Below are 21,738 nucleotides of genomic sequence, written 5' to 3'. Positions count from 1 at the left end.
ATGGTTCACAGACCGAAGACATGCTCCATGGCCAAGGTCTGGGTGTCTGGGTACGTGGGTGTGTGGGAGCATCTTCCTCCGCCCGGGGAAGGGGGTGCTGGTCAATTGGAGCCAGATGTTGATGCCGACTACGAGCCCTGTCCGTGGCCTCGGAATAAACTGTCGCCTCGCCTCTGGAGCTTAGTGTTGAGGCTAATGGTAAGTAAGCTGGAAGACCCATGTCCATGCCTGGGATTTTCCTTTTGCCTGGGAAAAGTAAGTCCTAGTTAACTAGTTGAATCATCAGTATCAAAACTGTACAGTGCAGAGAGCTAAAGGGAAGATCGCTGTTAGGGTTCGCCGAGAAGAGATCGCAGTACGAACTGACAAAGCATAGTTAAAAATAAACAAATAAAGAAGACTTGGATTTGTCTCGTTTGCTTTTTCCGCCATTAGTTATTTATGTGAAACGATATCGGCCACCAAGCAGCCAAGCGCACGCAGCAAAGGAATGCTGAAAGCGAGCCATTTTAGGGTTACAACTAATTTACGACTGTCGTTCAGCTTTCCCTAGTTAAAGCTCAACAAAATCTCAAACTGTGTCTTATAGAGAACGAGATTACAGGGAAGAAGCATGGATTTTACGGAGAGAGAATGGGTCCATCAATTGACTTTCTCTTATCAAAACAAGAGTGCCCAACATGCGAACCAAACTCTACCGTAGTTTGGAAAAGCCAACCAAGAGAAGGAGGAATCAGAACGTCCACGAGGGCGTCATTGGACCAGTTTAGTATGCAGCAGACCTGCTCCTGCTTGGTATTTGGAACGCCCGACTACTATGTCACTGGCCACATTCATGATTCCATTGTTGTCTGAGGAACAGGACGAGTACTAAACGTATGTGTACGGAGTACATCAATGTGTATATGCATTGGCGATCCTTATCAAATATCGTCATCCAACAACAGCGGCACAGACACAGGCGCCGGAAAATAACCAAGAGGGGAGGGATATTGGGCTCAACGCAAGATCCCGACCCGCCCATTTTGCCTTGTCACCAGATCTTGCCAACCCACAGCCCTCTTTTTCAACAACCAGCAACGCCAACGCCAACTTCATACATCATGCATATCGTGTCAGAATCCGAGGCACAGCTAAAATGGATGGCGTGGTGATACGGAGTAGTTACGGAAGAAAAAGAAGAAGAAGAAGAAGAAGAAAAAAAAAAGTACGCACGCACACGTCCGTACCAGGCAGGTTGGTAGGGGTGGTATTATTCAAATATGACTCGAATATGAGGATGGCTTAATTCCTACCAAAACTATCCAATTAGGACTTTGACAGGATTGGGGGATAAGTTCCAGATTCGTTCACCATCGTTCGCTCTCCCCACTCACCGCCATTATCAATCATCCAACGATGGACGAGAACTGGCGTAAGACACAAATCGTTAGAGCGTGGGGACACAAAGAGATGCGGCGTCTGGTGGGAATAATATCGGGCCAAGGCGACAAATGAGAGACGAATGATAGGAGAGGGCAATACAAGCAAACATTTCTTCTCTGGGCCGGTCTCTGATTAGCCATTTCCCAAAACTTCATGGAGATGATATGTTATGCCAGCTCTCACTAAATAATTGACTTGACTGCGTGCAGTAGACGGAAAACGGAAATATTCGAATTTAGACGGATGCCATTGCGCACCTCTTTTGGGACGAGATGAGAAAAGTAGCAACACCTTTTCAATTTTCTTTTTCTTTTTGACCTGGCTCAATTGCTACGACTGAACTAATAACAACCTGCAGCAGAAAGCAAACCTTTTTTTTTCCCACAAGGGCATCCCTGTGACTGACTGCTAGTAAGTCTTGCCCATGGGTCTCCCACCATGTTGGAGAAATCCTTTTTATTCAACGGTATGGCCGCAGCATGCCAATCGCGATCGCGAAGCCAGACTGGCCAAGGGTCGAGCTGTGGCACAAACTACTGATTGGGCCCATCGCTTATACGGGGCATAGGCGCGCGGATTCTATTAACTGTCGCAAGAGTCGCTGAGTCGCACAGGAGGACAAAGAGAAGCAATTATCTCCGCCCTACCCGTTTTATGCCTCACCCAATACCCGGCATGACAAGTGCCAACAACAGAGTTATTTTGATGGGGAAACCCGCCATGAAAGGAGCACAGGGCAATATTTGAAATTGCAAATCATCTGATCCCCGCTCTCCCGCAGGGCCCGATGATATGCATGTATAGAGCGCCAGCTACATAAGTATATGCGGACGCCTGTCGGGTATACGAGTATGGGTTTATGATAAATCATGGTTAACCTATTGCCGCTGAACCTCAATATGCGCCCATTCCCTCTTTGAAAGGAAAGAAAAAAAAAAAAAAAAAAAAAAAAAAAAAAACTATCAATCTGGGATCCCAATCATAACCAGGGCCACGAAGTCTGGTTGGCCCTGAACTAGTGATGGTGATAGCAATTTTACTTTAGCACAGATGGGGTAAACAAATTTTCAAAAAAAAAAGGAACAGGAAAAGGAGCGGCGGAAACAACAACGAACCAAGGGCATCACCAGAATGAAGATCTCACCTTGGCACCAGGTCGCTTTTCAATCTGCTTGAGATCGCATTTCTCTGCAACCCAGGTAAAAAGGGGTTTGCTTCAAAGGGGTGGTGTAAAGGCACGAGGATGACGGCAAGATGACGGGAGAAGCAAGAGCGGAAAGGGTTCATTGATGGAGGGAAGGAGAATTTTTTCGCCCTGGATACATCACACGGCTGGTAATAATCTGTGTTCCATGTCTTTGGATTTCCATCTATCACAAAATTGTTGATGTGAAAAGCCAGCTCGACCCAATCCTAGGATCCCTGTGTCGGAGATTATTCCGCAGCCAATCACCAGGAGTACCCAGGATCGAGTGGAAGAGGCAGCCGGTGTTCCTAAAGTGAAAAAAGCTTGAAAGCTTGACGCCGCAAGGGCTGCTGTGGTGACATCATGGGCTGGCTCCTCACGCTCTCAGCCACCCCCTGGCACCGCTAGAATTTTGGGTCGTCTCAGCGAAGCTCGATCACATTGGCAGGCGTCTCCGTACATAATAATGGTGTGTAACTACTGGGGGGTACGCCCATCATGGCAGCACCATGTACGCACGACAGCCAAACAGACACCAGCCTCACCACGCCTCACCCAGTATCACTGGTGTTAGGCTTTACGCTGCTGCTGCCCGCGAACTATCTCCATCTCCAGCCCGTCAGCTCCGGCAGGCGAGCGAAACGAGCGTCAGGGCGGCGCCTTGCTGACTCATCACAGCCGGGGGGGGGGGGGGGGGGGGGGGCACATGACCCACGGCTCCTGCTTGGGCTGGCAAAACTCTCTCCAGACTGTCGGTACCTGCTTTCCACCGGCCTCTTTCAACATCATAACATCATCTCTCCCGGAGTGCGGCCTGGTGTACTCTGTGCTCTGTACGGTGGTGCACAGGCTGCGGCTGGGTATTGGGACCGGAGCTGCTGCTCTTCCAGGGCGTAGCCATGTTCTCAATATATGCAGCGGATGTGTTCTGTCTACTCCGTCGCGCTCAGCGGTGCCACGAACGCCAGTTGAGATGAGCTGAGCATGGTCCTTTCGATATTGCCCTGTACGTTGTATTACGGCATCGTCATACTGCATGCATGTTCGGGTGAGCGTGTGTGCATGTGGGGGCCCAGTTTCGAAGCGCCCGTTATAGAGAGAGATTTGCGTAAATCAGGTTGCCGAAACTCTGGAGTCTGAACTAAAGAAGTACCTCGAGGAACGAGCTCCATCGAAGGTGCAGGGAGAGAAGAACCATATTGGTCGATTGTCTGCATCTGCATCTGCATCTTCCTCGGCGTCATCAGCAATCCTTCGTTTCATTATTTCTCAACGACGAACAAGCGTAAGCTTTGGGCTCGGTTACGACCCAGGCTGCGTATTATTATTATTTCTCCAAAAAAAGATTTCATCCCCTAACCCAAGCGGCCGATGGACTCCTCCGTATCTCAGCCGTCCATCTTCTCCTCGCCAATCATATTGGGGCTACGGAGTAGGTTGGAATGAAGACCCGGCCTTCTCGCCTTTCCCTTCCTGGCATCTGTCGAAAGAAATTCAAAAATCAAAAATAAATAATAAATGACAAAAAAAGAAAAAGAAATACAACAAAAAAGCCAAAGACGCAACGAGCGCCAGTGAGAGAAAAAGAAACTTTGGGAACCAGTTCCGATCGATGCGACTCCACAGACGCCACACGTCCAATGCAATGCCTTCTAGACGCTTAGACCTGGGCTCCCCTTTCCCTCTTCCCCGGCTCCACCACGTCCTTGCCTGTCCCTCCTCTCCCTGCTTTTCGGCTGGGAAGGCTAGAGCTGCTCCCGGTGGATATGGAGGCCGGAGACCTTGGTCCACTCGTCGCGCCGCAAAGAGAAAATGAGAGGAGTCAGTTTCTTTTCTGTTCCTTTTTGGGGCCTAGCAGGCAGGCGTCCAGTTTTCTTGGCCGGCTACCTGCTTGCCTGCCTGTCTGCCTGTCTGCCTGCTTCTGCCCTGTGAAGAAGCTGACACTCACCACAGAGTATATAACGATACCATGCCTCTTCTTTGGGTTATTTATTTGCAAAATTTTGTGATAACCCGAAACCTTGTGCAAACTCTCTATTTCTCTCTCTCTAAGTTTGCAGCTCCTTCCTTTCTATTAATACTTTGTTAATTTAACACTTCCTACTGCGACTACTGGTGATTCTATACATATAAGTACGGAGAGTAGCGTCGTTCCCTCGCTGGATACAGAGACGCTATCGTTCGTACTCACCAGTGCCGCTAACTTTTCTTTTATCAACCTCCCTTCCCGTTCCTTTTTTTATTTTTTTATTTTTTTTATTTTTTTACTTCTGCTCCGTCTTGAATTAATTTTTCTCTCTCTCTCTCTAGCCCCTTGTCTTCTTCCTCTCCTTCTTTCTCTTTCCCTTACGCCCAACCCAGACTTTCCCCGATTCAACGCCTCACCTGAGTCCCCTCTGAAGGATCGACTCCCTTCTCCGACTCTGCCACTTCCGGTGACAATCATTGGACTAAGTACTGCTTTGATACGCGGCCGGTGTGGCCCTGTCCCGATTCTCTGGAAAGCTTTAAAAGGAGACCGTGCCATGTGCATTGTCAACTACCTTGTCTCCTGACCTAAAATACCCGCCTCCAACTCTAACTATCGTTTACTTCTTCAATCCCGGCACCCTGTCTTCCTCACGATCACCGGGATTGATTGCTCTGATTCCAGTTGAATCTACCTTTTTTTGCGTTTGCTTTCTTTTTATTTGCCACTGCTTGTTAAGAAAGCGCGGCCCTTCTGGGCAGAGGTGAAAAGCAGCCCTAAATCCGCCGAAATAAAAGTGATTGACAAATCCCTCCTGCCTGCCACTGTCAATCATCACTCTTCCACTTTGCATCTTCCCTTTCTTCCCTTCTTTCACAGAACTAGACCTTTACGGACCTTCTGTGTTAGGCTGTGGCATGAGCCGTCAAAAAATCTCATATCTATAGCTACCTCGCTCGCTTTCAAGGCACCCCCGGATGCATACAATTTATCGGCATTGCAGACGACACCTGTTTTAACGATTTCCTCTTGGGCTGATACACAACGAGGGAGAATCAAGAGCTGCCCTCGCCTACTCTCCTCCTCCTTTTAATCGTGTATTGCATCGAGTAACCCTCCTGCGCCATGGTACGATTTCGAAATCTCCCGATCATTTGCAGGCTTTTTGCTAGAGCCGATGATGGCAAGCCTCCATTTCCTACGCAGCAGCTCTTCGTTCTAGGTACGTTAGAAAGTCGGCACATCTCTTCACGGACTCCCCCATTTCCCGCTCCTTAGGTTACGTCATAAGAGAGTCACGCTGACATCTCACTCCAGGTCTTTGTCGGATATGCGAACCTATTGCATTTATGTCAATATTTCCTTATGTTTATTATATGGTTGGAAGTTTTAATGTCACCACCGATGATCGAAAGATTGCCTTCTATGCTGGAATTGTTACCTCCGCCTTTACTTTGGCCGAATTTTCCACCGGTATGCTATGGGGCCGCGTGAGCGATGCTATCGGCCGGAAACCAGTCCTTATTATGGGGCTAGTTGGCACAGCCATTAGTATGATGGTATTTGGGTTTGCTTCCAGCCTTCCGATGGCCTTGATGGCTCGAGCTCTCGGCGGCTTACTCAACGGAAACATCGGCGTCCTTCAGACTACAGTCGCGGAGCTCGTCACCAATAAGGAACATCAACCGCGGGCCTATTCCATTATGCCATTCGTTTGGTGTCTCGGATCGATCATTGGTCCCGCGATTGGCGGCGCCTTGGCTAAACCATGTGACAGCTATCCGTCTCTTTTCCCGGAAGATAGCATCTTCAAACAATATCCCTTCTTACTCCCCAACTTGGTTTGCGTTACGGTTCTTCTTGCTGGTATTACCATTGGTATACTTTTCTTAGAGGAGACCCATGCAGAAAAGCGACACCAACGAGACCGGGGCCGTGAACTCGGAAAGTACCTCGTGGCGAAACTCTTCAGGGGTGAAGATGTGGCAAGGGGTATGAAGAATACGAGCTGCACTGGGGATGAGGACGCTAAACCATTCCTATACCATGACGACCCCCCGCCAGGCTATGACTGCCTTGAAGGTCCTGATACCCAAGAATCCCCGGCCGCAAAGCAACCAATAGTTTTGCCAGTTGAAACGAAGAAGAGTAAAGGATTTATCAAGGCATTCACTCCAAAAGTGAAATATATAATTTTAGGATATGGACTTCTCGCCTAGTAAGTCGCGCTTTTCAGCTGTTTGGAATCTAGGATATTTTCTTACTAACTCTCCAATAGTCACAGTGTGAGTTTTGATCAACTCATGCCTGTCTTTTTGAGCACACCCGCTTCCAATGTACCAGTCGAACTCCCATTCAAGTTCCTTGGAGGCTTATCTCTTTCAACTAAAACTGTGGGATTCATGCTTGCTGTACAGGGTATCTACTCTATGATAGCACAGCTCGTTCTCTTCCCATTCGTTGTCCGATCATTTGGGACCCTGAATACCTACCGATTTGTCATAAGTGTTTGGCCTGTTCTATATCTCGCTGTGCCATATCTTGTCCTCCTCCCCGAAGAGTTAAGATTGCCCGCAGCATACCTCGCACTAATTTGCAAGATCACTCTCCACGTCATCGCCTTCCCGTCAAATGCCATACTTCTTGCGAACTCTGCGCCATCGACCACCGTGCTTGGGTCCATTAATGGTGTAGCAGCTTCCACTGCTAGTTTAAGCAGAGCGCTTGGTCCAACTGTGACTGGATTCCTGCATTCGCGAGGGCTGGAACACAGGCTCTCCATTCTATCGTGGTGGGCTTGTGGCCTGGTCTGCGCAATCGGTGCTATTGAGAGCTTCTGGATAGAAGGAGACAAAGCCAAGCCAGTTCAGCAAAAAGACGTCGAAAAATTGGCAAAAATGGATGTGGATGACTGCGAGGCTGGTCTACAATACGAGGAATCAGAATTGAGCCTGGATAAGTCTAGGTCTCCGTCAGAGTCCTCCGTGGAATCCTCCGCCCCCAACTCCAAGACATAACCTACTGCCATCTCCGGACCATAAGAGCGCTTTCTCTAACTACGCTTCCCACCAAAAAGAAAAAAGCAAAAAAATCCCACTTATGCATGACCTTCACGATGTCCGTACCTTTGGCAGCGCTGATATTCTCTTTTTGTTGAGCGAGAAGAGTTGCAATGCAAGCGCTAGCATCATGTTCTATTTTCCCTTTATTTCCCAAGCCATTGCCTCGCATATACCCATTTCTCTTTATCTTTACCCGTTTTATTTCATTTTACCTTTTGTTCACCTTACATTTTCCATCTTAATTTGTGATGATCATTGCCATTATCTTGTTTTGCGCTGCTATTACTGGGTGGCTAGGAATTGATTTGTTGAGCATTTTCACAATTTGTTTGATGGGTGGAACAAAAAAAAGAGTTCGGATTCCAATGTTTGTGTTTCCTTTAATTCATGTCCCTTTTTCATATCCGTTTAATGCGCTCTGTCTTTTCTTTTTTCCATTATTCCTTTTATTTTATAATCTCCAGAAAGGAGACTGTATCACTATATGAAGGGGCAAGATTGTTTTCAATTCGATAGAAAGTCATAACCTGGTGGAGGTATATCCTTGCTGTTTCTCATTCATACATGTTTTTCACCACTATTCTGGCTTTATCTATTCAAATGGGCATAGGAGGTCGAGGCTTTGGGAAGCTTCTTTGCTAAGTTTGCTAGTATCTCTCCATCTACAATTGAATACTTGATTACCAACACCTTCCAAAAGCTACTTGGGTATCATGAGCGGCTATTAATAACAAAATTCAAAGGGGCTGCGGATGTTAATTGAAAGGTTTTCATCGAGAGAGACTCTCTTGCAGTTGACGTGGTAATATGAAGTCAACTCCCTGCTGGCGTTAAAATTAGCATTTATTAGCTAGCTCGACCAAGACTCGCTGGGTATTGTTATTGAGCCTGAGTTCCGAGAAGGCCGGAGACAAGAGTACGGCCCAAGGCGTCGTGGGAACAGACTTAGCCGTTGGCATGACGCATGCATGATGGATGATGGACGTATGCATGTCCGTTAGTTCGTTAACTAGCCAGGTAGTCGTCATGTCACGAGTCCAAAGCATTTGCATTCGGGCTGCACTTCGTCTAACCTCAGCTCAGGTGTCCCTCAACGCAAAGCCGACCTGCCCACCCATCCATCCGTCAGTCCCGAGATCTGATAGCTTGACCATCGATATCGTGAAGTTTTACTAGCCTCGGTAGAGCCCGGCCATGGTTGTCTTACCCCTGTTTTTCGCTTTCTTCTTCATGGTCCAGGGTAACAATTACCAGCCACGAGACGAGATACCGTACGTCCGCAAGTATTTCTATGTCGGTGGACAGTATGCGGACGACGGCAACGGGGACCACATATTCAGGGATCAGATGTATGTTGAACACCTGGTGCCGACCAAAGGTCCGATAAAGCAGCAGCCCATAGTGCTCTTGCACGGTCAGGCACAGACGGGGACAGTAGGTTGACGTACTCGAAGCCCAAAGCAAATGACCGACGACTTATATGCAGCTTTCGTGCATGAACAAGGGTCAAAAATTAGCTGACTGGGTTTTCTTTTGCAGAACTGGCTCAACAAGCCTGATGGGGGCCGCGGTTGGGCCTCATATTTTATTGAGCACGGCTACGAGTGCTACATAGTCGACCAGACATCTCGGGGGCGCAGCCCCTGGGTACCAGAAAATGGCACAATAGCAGCCATTCCGGCAGAGACGATACAAAGGCTTTTCACTGCAACGGCAAGGTATAAGCTGTGGCCCGAAGCCGAGCTACATACCCAGTGGCCGGGTTCAGGTGTGATCGGGGATCCTATCTTCGATGCATACTACGCATCTACAGTGCAGTTTCTAAAGTCCCAAATTCAACAGGAGACTACGATCCAGGCGGCGGGGGCAGCATTATTGGACCGTATTGGCCGGCCGGTAATTCTGGTGACGCATTCACAGGCTGGTGCCCATGGCTGGCTGGTAGCAGATACCCGCCCAGAATTGGTCCATTCGATAATAGCATTGGAGCCAGCTGGGCCTCCGTTCGAAAACGTCATCTACAAAGGCCCATATAGCCGTGTATGGGGGCTGACGAATGCGCCTTTAACGTATTCCCCAGCTGTTGTTGACCCAGAAACAGAGATAGTGAAGCAGACGATTGATGACCGGCCGGGATCTCATTGCATAATCCAGGCAGACTCTCCGCCTCCTCGCCAACTCCCCAACCTGAGGAGAATAAGGACACTGGTAGTGACCGCTGAGGCCTCTTTCCATCGACCGACGGACTGGTGTGTTGTTCGGTATATGGAGCAGGCCGGGATTTCCGTCGATCACGTACAGCTGGGCGACATTGGTATACGGGGTAACGGACACATGCTCTTCCTCGAGCGCAATAGTGACGAGATCGCGGCCGTTCTGCGACGATGGATGGAAGAGAAAGACACAAAGCCGGCGAAGAAGGCCCAGGAAGCCCAGGGAGCCCAGGGAGCCCAGGAAGCCCAGGGGAAGGAGAAAGAGCTTTAGCGCGCGCGAGCTTTAGATATCACGTGATAGTAAACAGTAAAACATGACATAAGCAAGCACTGATGACGTAATATGACATCTCTGTGCCTCGGCTCTTTTTTTCTGCTTTCGCTTTCTTTATTTCAAGCTCGTTGTTGCCCGCAAGCAAGGGTAGAACGTCCGGCATTTGCTATCGAGCAGACGAGAACGCGACGAGGAAGACGCCGGCTTGCGGAGACAGAGACCGAGACAGGACAGACGGAGCCAGAGGATGAGCTGCTTGACCGACTCGCCCTAGATAAGCATCGCCATGAGCTGGAGTCACTGATAGCTAACTACCGGTCGCATCGATTATCTAGTTTAACCCCACAAAGCTAGATCTCCTCCCTGCCAGGCACCATGCTCGAGTACCGCACAGAAGGGTTCAACGGATGCGCAGTGAAGTACTCTCCCTTCTTCGACTCTCGCATTGCTGTTGCGGCATCCTCGAACTTCGGCCTGGTGGGAAATGGCCGTTTCTACATCCTCAATCTGACACCGCAGGGGATACTTCCACAACAATCGTTAGTAACCTGACTTCTATTTCTACCCTCCTAGCCCCAGACCCTGGATCATTATCTTCTTTAATAGATAGCTAACTGTTTGCCAACCCTTTCCTATTGTCTAGCTACACCACACAAGATGCTCTTTATGATGTTGCTTGGTCTGAGATCCACGAGAATCAAGCACTAGTAGCATCTGGTGACGGCAGTATCAAGCTGTTTGATATCGCTGTCAATGAATTCCCAGTACAAGGATGGAAAGAACATTCACGAGAAGTCTTCTCTGTGCACTGGAATCTAGTCGCCAAAGACCGCTTTTCTTCAAGCAGCTGGGATGGAACAGTCAAAGTTTGGACACCCGATAGACCTCAGTCTTTGCTTACTCTCCCAACTAACAGCTGCACCTACTCTGCTGCGTTTTCACCTCATTCGCCTGATATCTTATCCTGTGTGGCCTCAGACTCCTATCTGCGCGTTTTCGATCTACGGACCCCAGCTGCAACCAACCACCTCACTTTGCAGATGCCTATCCATGGAGCAAACTCACCTCACAAACCTGGATTTACCCCTGCCACGGGCCCGGTTCCCCCGTCGGAAGCCCTTACCCATGACTGGAATAAATACAGACCCTCAGTGGTAGCTACAGCTGGCGTGGATAGAACTATCCGCACTTTTGACATTCGGGCTCCTCATCAAGGGCCTCTATCAGCCATGATAGGCCATGAATACGCGATTCGAAAAGTATCCTGGTCACCTCACTTGTCCCATGTCCTTCTTAGTGCAAGTTATGATATGACCTGCCGTGTCTGGACAGACGGCTCTGAAGGGATGCCACCCGGCGACGCAGACCTTACAAGAAGTGGACCAATCGCTACTATAGGTAGGGAGCTAGGTCGTATGGGAAGGCACACAGAATTTGTCACTGGTATAGACTGGTGTCTCTTTGGCAGTGAAGGGTGGTGTGCGAGCTGTGGATGGGATGAGAGACTATGTGTTTGGGATGCCAGAGCTGTCATGGCGTAGTCTTCCCGACCCAATACAACGCACCACTCATTCAAAACAGATGTCTATGATATCCTTTGGTTATTAGACAACCATATGTCTGGAGATATATTTTGAATTGGAGTTGGAACCATTGTTACAATGTTCCAACTGGCTCAGTGTTTGTTTCGGCCAGCCTTCCACCACCTTGGCCACTACATAATCCACCTCCCCTCGCCTCTACTTGGACTGCCTTGGCTTCGTCTTTTGAAATAGATCGAAACTGCATTTGCATGATCAGTCCCTACTTGACCTAAACTCTACGAATTTATACCTCCTCTAAAGAAGATCCTGTTGTTACGAACTTCGTCTTATTTACTCATCACTCTTCTGATTGAAGACGGGCAAAGGCAGGTCTAATATGGCCACTCCTTATGAATACAGGTGTATTATACATCAAATAGGGATTAGAAAACGCTGTTTATTAATTGAGAACAAGTTTTATTCTAATAGAACTACACTTTTCCAGAGGTTTAACCCTGGCTTATCTTTAAAAACCGCCTATTGACATATATTTAGGAGCAAAGGTCATGCCTCACCACCTTCGAACCTTAATGACGCTCTCAATTATAAGCCAAAGAACAGAGGGCGCTGAACGCTCCAAAAATATTAGATCCTCCCGCGCCTTCTTTATCTACCCGTCAACCGGCTCTCGATCTTTGCCTTCTCTGCCTCTCTGGCCGCAGCCACTTCCTCCTTCGTTGCATCAAAGGCAACATTAACCTGGTTGAATGGGTTCTCTTCGCTCTTCTCAAACTCCTTTTTTATCAGAGCAATTCTTTGTTGTCTCCTGAGACCAGGCTGCTCCTGTTCAATCTCAGGTAATCTCCTCTCTTCATATGCAGCGTAAGCCGCCTTATATCTTCTCTCGGGATGCCGATCGATCTTCAGGGCATCCTTGGAGCCTAAAGACAGTGCATCAAGTGCATTATCGATACCACTTGCGTTCAAAGTCGCGCCCTTTTTGCTGGATGTTGGGTCCGCATCTAGTTGTCCGAGATCAAGTGTTCCTCTGGATTTTTTCTGGGCGGTTTTAGCATTTCCTTTGGGCTTGCTGGGGAGTGATTTTTCTTCTTCTGCTAGCAAAGCTTCACGTTCAGCCTTTTTGCGAGCTGCTTCTGCCTTCTTTGCTTCGGCCGACTCCCTAGCAACATCGTTAACCGTGCACTTTGAGGGGTATGCGAGAAATGCCTACTTCTTAGCACTAGACTTTGCACCCTTTTGCCATTCTTTGTCTTCTTCAGCTGCCTTCTTCTGGTCAGCTGCAGCTTGTTTAGCAGCAGCGGCTTCAGCTTTCTTAAATAACAGGTTGAATATTAGCTACTGAACTCATTCGTGTGGTGGAGAGTTTTGAACATACTCTCGCGTTTCCTGCAGCCTTTTTGGCGTTCTCCTTCTTGGGCGCCATAACTCAACTAATCCCGACAGATATACCAAGCGAAGAAATCTGTATCATCCAAAATATGATACCCCTGGAGATCAACGATTTGATAGAAGAGTCACGTAAAATGTTCACCAGTATAGAGAGTGGGGTCCGTGCGATAAGAGCCTTATCCGGATCATATATCTTCCGTAACCGAAAGCACATGACGGGACATTAGGTAGTTATTCCGCGTACCTAGGTAGGGGCATCCGGCGACGCAGCACCAGTTTGAGCCGCCAAATTTTCTTACGCCTCAGAAAATAGAGCAACGATTGGTTTGATACAGAACACAATATGTATGGGTTTCTTTCTGAAGAAGCATAATATCGTCCAAACGAATAATACATGCTAGTTGGGGTATTCGATAAATTAAAATACGGAGGAGAATTGTGGTAAGGGTCTAAAGTCGTTAAACATGTAGAAGAATGCTGAAAAAGGAAAGATACATGAGTGGGCAATAATCACCAGGGGCAGGTATGTATGGGGCACGGCTTCTTCACAACATTAAGTTCCAGTTTTCTTTCTTCCAAACTTTGACTCCCGGTGTGTCTTCAAAATGAGCAACCTCTGAGAGGATTACACGGGTTGATGGGTCGGGGTTGATAAAATCTTCGTCAATATCAGCCGTATCGTTTTTGTTGGAGTCAAATGTTCGGCTTTCCTTGTTCGTCAGGCCGTTTCTGTTACGGAATTTCATAAAGGTACAGCGCGTTTGCACAGGGCCACCAGAGGCATAGCTCACGCCAATGTAGACGTCCTTGACGGAGGAGTAGTGCGCAAAGTTATCAATAGCAGACTCCCGTACCTCGTCCAGGACACTAACGCAGTAATCCGGGTCCGAGAAAAGGACATGAAGTACACTGAGAGACTCCATGGTGCTCATATGTCGCATCAGTAAATGCTGTAATGGGAACAAACCATCAGTAACGGAATCTAAATAAAGTGAAAGAAAAAAGGAGGAAAAGGGAAGAATATCTTACAAAGCACCGGGAGCCGAGGTGGGCCACTAGTTCAATCAACTTGTGGCCGTTTCTAGTGATGAGTAGAACAGATGCTGGATCCAAAGACCAGCTTAAATCGTTGTCATTTCTTATCATCAGCCGCTTTAGTGTGCCGATATGTTTGGCGAGCACAAGATCGCGCATCCCTTCAACTGTAACAGTAGGTTTGGGAGTAGAAGGCTCTACTCTAGAGCGAGTACTACGCTCTATCATAAATAGTTCCTCTAGGCGTCGTAGGCCACTGAGGAAAGATAGCAGGTTACTGGTCACATTGTCTGTGTGAACAGAGATAAGCGGAATAGGGTTATAGCTATTTAGATTCTCCAGCGTGGCCCATAATGCCCTCTGCGGACCAACGTTGAGCAAGGAGATATGTCTCAGAGTCCACACGTTGATGCCTCGACAAAGGATGGAGGGTTTGACTGGAACCAAATAGATTGAGAGGCTGTCGAGCGCGATGCCGTGATGTTGGCGAACATAGTTATGAATGACCTCGTGTTCATTTATGCTATGATCGTCATTGTCGGCTGGTATCTTATTCGCAGGTCCTTTGTCTTTTGATTTACCAAAATGAACCGTGCCATTGGTCATCGCTTTGAGACGTGGTGCGGTATCGATCATTTCATCAACAAACTCCTGATCTTCTCCTTCACTAATGTCATCAGGATGTTCCATGTCTACAAGGGTTTGTAAACGCTTCTCTAGGTCCATGTCTTCAGCATCACCTGTAATGAGGGTATCTGTATCACCGGATTTCGGTCCAGGCTCTTTGCTCTCCTGGTTGCCATCAGCCGCTACGGCGTTATCGCCATCTTTCTCACCTGAGGATGCAGCTGGTGGAGCGGTTGACTGTTCACCTTGCTGTGTTTCATTACCTGTTTCTTTTTCGGAATCCTGATATGGGCCTGTAACCTTTTCAATCTCGGCTATGACAGCTTGATATTTTGGTTGTTGTGTGTTAAGCTTTTCCAAAACTGATTTTAAGTCATTAATAAGGGATACATCTGCACCGTCCCCAACCTGGAGACTTTTGGTTGTACCGGTAACAGCGTTATCAACAAGCTCATTTGACTCTTTTTGTGGCATCGCATTCTTGTCAATGTCTAAGCTGAAGAGGCGAGCAAGAACCTGTTCCTGAGCAAGACGTTCGCGCCGGACCTCAGAATTCCTGGAGCTAGATGAAGTAAAGGCTGCAGGCTGGCCGGGAGGAGGTGGAGGAGGGAGAGGCTGATAGAGTTCTTCCTCGTCTTGAACGCTGCTTGTTTCTGAGATCTCCTCATCTTTCTTCTTGCGCGCTGAGAGAGCTAGCCGTTCTGAAAACGATAACTTCAGGTGTTTTAGGGTTCCAGATGACTGTAATATGCATTTTGAAATCTCATCAATATACCCGAGGTTATCCATTTCTAGGACTTCCAGGGAGTTTATTTTGTTGAAATGAGAGAAAGTCTGAGTTGGATCCCAATATTTGCGGCTCTTGAACTTGTCACGACAGCCCGTAGAGTTGTGGGATAGATGATTAACCGATGCCATTGGAGGTGCTGAATGCATATGAATTTGGTTGAGCTGAACTGGAAGGGGCAGTGGCTGGGTCGGAGGGCCTGGAGGAGGAGCTGGCGTGGACTTTTTCTGGATAGGTTCTACTCCCGCGGGCATTCGAATGCATATATGCTGCAAGCTTGGGATTTTTGCAAGCGCCGCAAAGACTGCCGGATTGAGTTCAAGGCCCGCATTCCATCTATGCTGATAGTTAGAACAAGCCTGATATTGTATATGAGATAGCTAATGATCCTTTATGGTTTATATAAAGCAAATTGTCCATACCGAAAGGATTCCAATGTTGATATCCTCTTGATTGACGCAAGAAGGAGGTTGTTGAAGAATTTTCCACAGGGGGTATCATATTTGAACTGATCTGCTATCTGTTCTTGGAACTGATAGTCATTATCATCGGTAAGCGGTGCTGTGTCCAAGCATATTGACTTGATATATGCCGCATAGTTGAAATCACTTGTTGTCAACGTTTCTAGTTGCTTCGCGAGGCGGTCAATCGGCCACTTGTGCTCGAGATCACTCTTGGGCTGGAGAATGCACTCGAGAGATCGGTAGAGTCGAGATGCAGCATACTCCCTGACTGACCTTGAAACCAAACACAAGCTGACAAGATCCTCTGGGTCTATCTAAAACACGGTCACAACAGGTATCAGTCGTGAACAGCATGGTAGAGTAGAAAGCGGCCAGATGGCTGTCCATAGGTATATGAGCTATCACACTCACATGAGAGAAGATAGCCTCCAGGGTTTCAAACGGGAGTTTCATTAAAGGTGAACTCTCCATTTCGGCTGTTGTTGAATGGATGCTTTCTTCGATTTTCGTCATTGTGTCTACTTGGATGGAGCTTCAGGAGCTGCACAACCAGCAGAAACGCTTGCTCAATTGTCGGATACAAGAACTGCGCCCGGGATTGTCAAGAGCTGAGCTAGGATATGCTGTGGTTCTCTGGTTGAAATATAAACGGGAGGATCGGGCGAAGAGACTCTCAGGCCCGACTATTCACGCCTCTGTGATGAACGGATAGAGATAGAAGCAGTAATTGTTGTTGTTGAGTTGAAGTCTGGTGACCGAGTGCGAGGAGCAGTGTTGTGTCTTGCCAGGCAGCAGGGCCGAGCGAGCTGAGGAGAGAATTCAACTAACTTAACTAGCTAGATCGTCGCAGGCAGACAGGGGTTATAAATATCGACTTGCCGAATCGCTCACACGGGGGGAACGCAGGGCGCGCACACAACAACAGGTGAAAAGGACGACGGACAGGATGAAGAGACGCCGGAGTCTTGATATCAGAAAGAACGAAAGGACAAATCGAAAGTGAAGTTGAAGTCTCATCAGACTTCCTAAACGGGACGAAGGGGGAGAAAAGCTTGGGCCACTCCCGCATGATGACTAAGCCGGGGAAGTTTCGACGTCCATTATCAATGATAGCGTTATTCTTATTATTATTCTTATTCTTATTATTATTATTTTAATGATCAACTATTATCATAGACGACTTCAACTTCAACTTCGCCTTCGCCCTTGCCTTCGCCTTCGACTTGTCCCTTTCGATGGACGGGAGATTATGAGATGCAATCCTGATACGTTGCCGTGATACCGTTCCGCAGGTCGATATCGAGATGGAGCTACGGCTCCTCTACCCCTTCCTGGCCGCCCTCCTTGCCATCTTCCTTGCCAGCGGCGTCTCCTCCGCGGCGCATACCTCCAACTGGGCGGTGCTGGTGTCTACCTCCCGATTTTGGTTCAACTATCGCCATCTCGCCAATGTGCTATCCCTATACCGGACAGTGAAGCGCCTTGGGATACCGGACTCCCAGATTATCCTTATGCTACCAGACGACATGGCATGTAACCCTCGAAATGCATTCCCCGGGACGGTATATAACAACGCAGATCGTGCGTTGGACCTATATGGAGACAATATAGAGGTTGATTACCGCGGCTATGAGGTCACCGTTGAGAGCTTTATCCGCTTGTTGACTGACAGGCTGGGTGATGATGTGCCGCAGAGCAAAAGGTTGGGCTCGGACGCCGGTAGCAATGTGCTTGTTTACATGACCGGGCACGGTGGTGACCAGTTTCTTAAATTTCAGGATTCAGAGGAAATTGGAGCCTGGGACCTGGCAGACGCGTTTGGACAGATGTGGGAGAAGAAGCGATACAACGAGTTGCTCTTCATGATTGATACCTGCCAGGCGAACACCATGTACACACATCTATATTCCCCGAATATAATCGCTACAGGCTCAAGCGAAATAGACCAGTCCTCTTATTCCCACCATGCTGACAGTGATGTCGGCGTTGCTGTCATCGACCGCTGGACTTATTATATTCTAGAATTCCTCGAAACACAAGTCACCAGTGCAAACTCCAAGCGTACCCTAGGCGACTTGTTTGATTCCTACGATGAGTCAAAGATCCATTCCCAGCCTGGGGTAAGATGGGATCTATTCCCTGGTGGTGAAGCTGAGGGCAGACTGAGGACTGTCATGGACTTCTTCGGCAACGTTCAGGAAGTTGAAGTTGAAGCCGGCAGCAGTGTGAATGACACTGAGCATTCGGTCAAGGAAGATCTTGTGGCAATTGCCAAGTTGGTAGAACAATGGAAAGAGATGGAGAAAGAACACATGGAATATGCCACTAGCCCCTCTTCCGTCGGCCAAAAAAAGCCTACCTTGCCGTCACAAACAGGTTCCCCTATTCTTAAACTGGCTGGACCGATGAAAATTCGTGACGCCGATGATTGGAGCAAACGAGTCATTGGTTTATCACTCTTGTTTGGGATAGGGGGCGTATGGTTTGCTGGGTCTCTTCGGAGAAGGTCATAACAGGCACTAAAAATTTCCACTTCTCTATTTTGTAATGCGTTTTCTTTTCACTCAGGCCTAGATGATATCCCCTTTAAATTGGTAATACAAGATTCGGTCCCAGCGCTTGGTCAGTATCACTACCTTGCAGAGTTATGCACATCAAGATCTATTTAACCATCATTTGAAAGAATATGCCGTTCATTACTCGCTTGCTTATCATGAGCCCCGTATGATTTAGATCAGTATATACATCAAGGGTCAACATAAATTTCCAAAAAAAGAAAGAAAAGAAAAGAACAAAGTTCGAACGTAGCAAAACCAGAACGGGGTGCAAGGGGCGAGCATAGGTAAAAAATACAACAGAGCGAAAAGAGTGTAACTGGAAGGACCAGTTTGATCGAAGTACTAGAGACGAACGTCATCCCAGTTGAGATTTCATAAAATGTCAAAGGAAGAAAAACGAAAATTGGCGAAGGCAACAAACGGAAAGAACGTGAAAATAAAGGGGAGAGGGGGAATAAGATGCTTTTCAAAAACGCTCCAACGCAGCAAATGAAATAAACAGAAAACAGTTGCAAGGGATGCAGTATAGGTAAAAAGTGAATTAAGAGCACAGTGAGGTTGGTATCATCCAACCACACTCCTGAAGCTAAGGGCCTCAAGAAATGCCCCGAGATCCTCTTTTTGTACTTCAACAACGCAATGCTCGAAGCTGTCTATTCGTACTCTCGCGTTGGTCTCATGAACAACCTCTTGAAATGCAATGCCGAAACGATTTCGTACTAGGTTCTTGCTGCTGAAGCTGTCCAGGTCTGGCTCTGACTCTGAGTCGGATTCCGTATCTGATTCGGAGGATTCTTCCTCTTCAGCCAGCTCGTCGTCATCATCTTGCATCTCTTCTCTTCTTTTGGCTCGTCGTTCTTCTCTCTCGGCCTTTTTCTTTTCTCGTGTTTCTTTCTTCTTCCGTTGTTCTTCGCGTCGTTTGGCCATAGCTGCAAAATCAATGACACCACCCCCTCCGCCTGTTCCGACTACAACATAGACGTTTCGGTCTTCATCCAGGCCAGCAAGAACCAGTGGCGTGCCTGCTGCTCGTCTTTTCCCAATCTTCATCCCAGTCCCTTTTTCCTTCTCCTGTATACGGACAGCCTCGCCGATCCACAGTGCCAGCTTTGTAAGTGCACCTGGGTTTGTAAAGAGCTTCACATCAGGCCCCTCCTTCACCACAGCGATGCGAAAAGCACGAAGATGGCGAATTTGATGTTTAGAAAGAAGAGCAGTTCCCGTTCGTAAGATTGCTCGGTGGAGGTGTTGAGCTAAGGGGATTGCTGCGAGGAGTTGCGTAGGTGAGTCTGAAGTAGGAGCCAGGGCATCATATGCACTCCAAAACCGAGAGAGCACATTTGCACTATCGGTTCCCAACTTGGCCGCCTGAGTCGCACCAGCCAACACTTCACTGGAATGAGAAGGAAAGTTCTGGGAAACAGTTGTAGAAGGACCTAAGGAGCCCACCTCGAGTATAGACCCCAGTATTACGCCAATATCGGTAGCGGATAGACAGGCCTTCCATCCCCAGCAACGAGCAAAACCCCATCCTTCACGCGACCCTGAATGTCCACCAGAAGACGCAGGAGGGACCAGCCCTTCCATGCCGTACATGGGAGCATATTGTAGCATCTTCTGGCGTAAATCACGTTTCAAGTCCATATCCATATGTGTATAATTTTGTTGGCACTGGGTTAAGCTGACACCCATTTTTGCCAACAGCTTTCGTAGCCGTTTTCGTCCGGTTTCATTCCAAACATGCAGCCGAGGGGCAAGATATGGACTATGCAGCATGCTGTCGTAGAGTGACCAGTGCCGCAATAACAAGAGACGCGGTTCTGGGGAGAGTAGAATAGAGGTGTCAGTTGGTGACCGCGCGTTCGTAGGTATAACCCCATTCAGTTCGCTTCTTAGTGCCTCTCGTCCAGCCTCGTTGTCATCTGGAGGGTTTAGACGCCGAACTTCATCTCGTAATATCTGTCGGATGCGTTCTCCTCTTTGCCCGCCCCATCCAGCTGAGCCTCCTGATTCGGAAGAATCTGATATGCCCACACCGGACATCGTTCGTCCAGAGAGTTCCAGACTTGAAACGCCAACAATTGCAAGCCATAACAGGTCATTATCGTCACGACCAAGCTCTGATGCGAGAGAATACAGTAAGGATGAAATAGGCTCGGAATATGAGGTGCCAAGGGAATAGTAGGCTTGAAGAACAGATTCATGTTTTCGTTTGAGTCGGATTAAGCGTTTTCGTAGTGTGCGTGTCGAAGGTTCTTTGGGTAAGATGAGAGATGGAGAATCGGAAACTGGTGAGCCGGATCGAGACGATTGGGAGGAATCGTGTCTTCTCTCTCTCAGTCTTAGGGGTGAAGCAATTGAAGACCCCTATTAAAGTGTTAGTAGACCAGCTTAAGCAAGTGGTGCAGAGAACTTACCGAATTACTCCTCCGCCGTTGGGCTGGGCGACCATCTTCATCTTCAGATGCAGCGATATCACCGTCATACCGGCCCGACCAAGATTTCCTCTTCTTTCCCTGTGCTTGTACCTCCTCATCTGATGTGGCATCATCATCGTCATCACTATCTTCCTCGCCAACTTCAGGGAGAGTCTCGAGAGTATAGTAGGCTTCACGTTCAGCCGCAAGTTCCTCGTCAATATCACCATCATCAAAGGCGATAATGCCTCCCTTGCCCGGTCTGTACCTATCAGTCAAGCGGCCCCTATCTACTCCATCAACGCTAGCTATAGCATGGGTATCAGATCCTCTCGGCGTGGCCGGTTCACCCATTCCTCCAAAGACGTTTGTCAAATTCCACGGTCTTCGCGCGTCGATGACCCAAACTTCGATTCCTCCCATGTTCCCCGGCTCATCCTTATTCACATCTAGACCCAATGTCTCATACATATCAACCAGGCCACCCACGCCTAAGCACACCACAACCCCTCCACTTCCACCGTTCGATGTATGCATTGGGTGCACGAGTTCCGCGCCAGCTTGAGAAAGGTCGCCATATCCGGCAATAGGCTGTATTTTGTGAGGTATATAGTCCCTTTTCAGTAGCGCTGTGAGGATTCGACAGGCACATAGAGCATCTGGTTCCAACGCCACGAGGATTAAAACCGGAGGAGATAATGGATTATGCGACCTGAGCAGCTGCTGGTAGAGGTGAGAAATGAGGCTCCGAGGGAGATACATTGCAAGTTAGTGCACGAAAAGGGTCT

At 48.1% G+C, this 21,738-nt stretch overlaps 7 protein-coding genes across 7 annotated transcripts; 4 read left to right on the top strand and 3 right to left on the bottom strand.

Moving 5' to 3' along the window:
- Positions 1-5,956: 5,956 nt before the first annotated feature.
- ARB_00048 (uncharacterized protein) lies at positions 5,957-7,597 on the top strand (the record flags this gene model as incomplete). Its single annotated transcript, XM_003013555.1, has 2 exons — positions 5,957-6,798; positions 6,865-7,597. The coding sequence occupies 2 exons, from the start codon at positions 5,957-5,959 to the stop codon at positions 7,595-7,597; spliced, it is 1,575 nt and encodes a 524-aa protein (XP_003013601.1).
- Positions 7,598-8,836: 1,239 nt separating this feature from the next.
- Positions 8,837-10,126, top strand: ARB_00047 (uncharacterized protein; the record flags this gene model as incomplete). Its single annotated transcript, XM_003013554.1, has 2 exons — positions 8,837-9,076; positions 9,182-10,126. The coding sequence occupies 2 exons, from the start codon at positions 8,837-8,839 to the stop codon at positions 10,124-10,126; spliced, it is 1,185 nt and encodes a 394-aa protein (XP_003013600.1).
- A 378-nt stretch (positions 10,127-10,504) lies between these two features.
- Positions 10,505-11,670, top strand: ARB_00046 (uncharacterized protein; the record flags this gene model as incomplete). The annotated part of the gene is made up of 2 exons (XM_003013553.1): positions 10,505-10,668; positions 10,773-11,670. 2 exons carry the CDS (start codon positions 10,505-10,507, stop codon positions 11,668-11,670), a joined length of 1,062 nt encoding a protein of 353 aa, XP_003013599.1.
- Positions 11,671-12,318: 648 nt separating this feature from the next.
- Positions 12,319-13,096, bottom strand: ARB_00045 (uncharacterized protein; the record flags this gene model as incomplete). The annotated part of the gene is made up of 3 exons (XM_003013552.1): positions 12,319-12,832; positions 12,884-13,008; positions 13,049-13,096. 3 exons carry the CDS (start codon positions 13,094-13,096, stop codon positions 12,319-12,321), a joined length of 687 nt encoding a protein of 228 aa, XP_003013598.1.
- A 511-nt stretch (positions 13,097-13,607) lies between these two features.
- ARB_00044 (uncharacterized protein) lies at positions 13,608-16,488 on the bottom strand (the record flags this gene model as incomplete). The annotated part of the gene is made up of 4 exons (XM_003013551.1): positions 13,608-14,012; positions 14,092-15,847; positions 15,934-16,289; positions 16,387-16,488. The coding sequence occupies 4 exons, from the start codon at positions 16,486-16,488 to the stop codon at positions 13,608-13,610; spliced, it is 2,619 nt and encodes an 872-aa protein (XP_003013597.1).
- A 791-nt stretch (positions 16,489-17,279) lies between these two features.
- Positions 17,280-18,488, top strand: ARB_00043 (uncharacterized protein; the record flags this gene model as incomplete). Its single annotated transcript, XM_003013550.1, has 1 exon — positions 17,280-18,488. The coding sequence occupies one exon, from the start codon at positions 17,280-17,282 to the stop codon at positions 18,486-18,488; it is 1,209 nt and encodes a 402-aa protein (XP_003013596.1).
- A 609-nt stretch (positions 18,489-19,097) lies between these two features.
- On the bottom strand, positions 19,098-21,712 carry ARB_00042 (uncharacterized protein; the record flags this gene model as incomplete). The annotated part of the gene is made up of 2 exons (XM_003013549.1): positions 19,098-20,900; positions 20,951-21,712. The coding sequence occupies 2 exons, from the start codon at positions 21,710-21,712 to the stop codon at positions 19,098-19,100; spliced, it is 2,565 nt and encodes an 854-aa protein (XP_003013595.1).
- Positions 21,713-21,738: the final 26 nt, after the last annotated feature.

The sequence above is a fragment of the Trichophyton benhamiae genome (genome assembly GCF_000151125.1).
Source record: "Trichophyton benhamiae CBS 112371 chromosome Unknown contig00074.8, whole genome shotgun sequence".
In the NCBI taxonomy this organism is placed as follows: Eukaryota; Fungi; Ascomycota; class Eurotiomycetes; order Onygenales; family Arthrodermataceae; genus Trichophyton; species Trichophyton benhamiae.
This window is presented reverse-complemented; position numbering and strand designations above follow the sequence as displayed.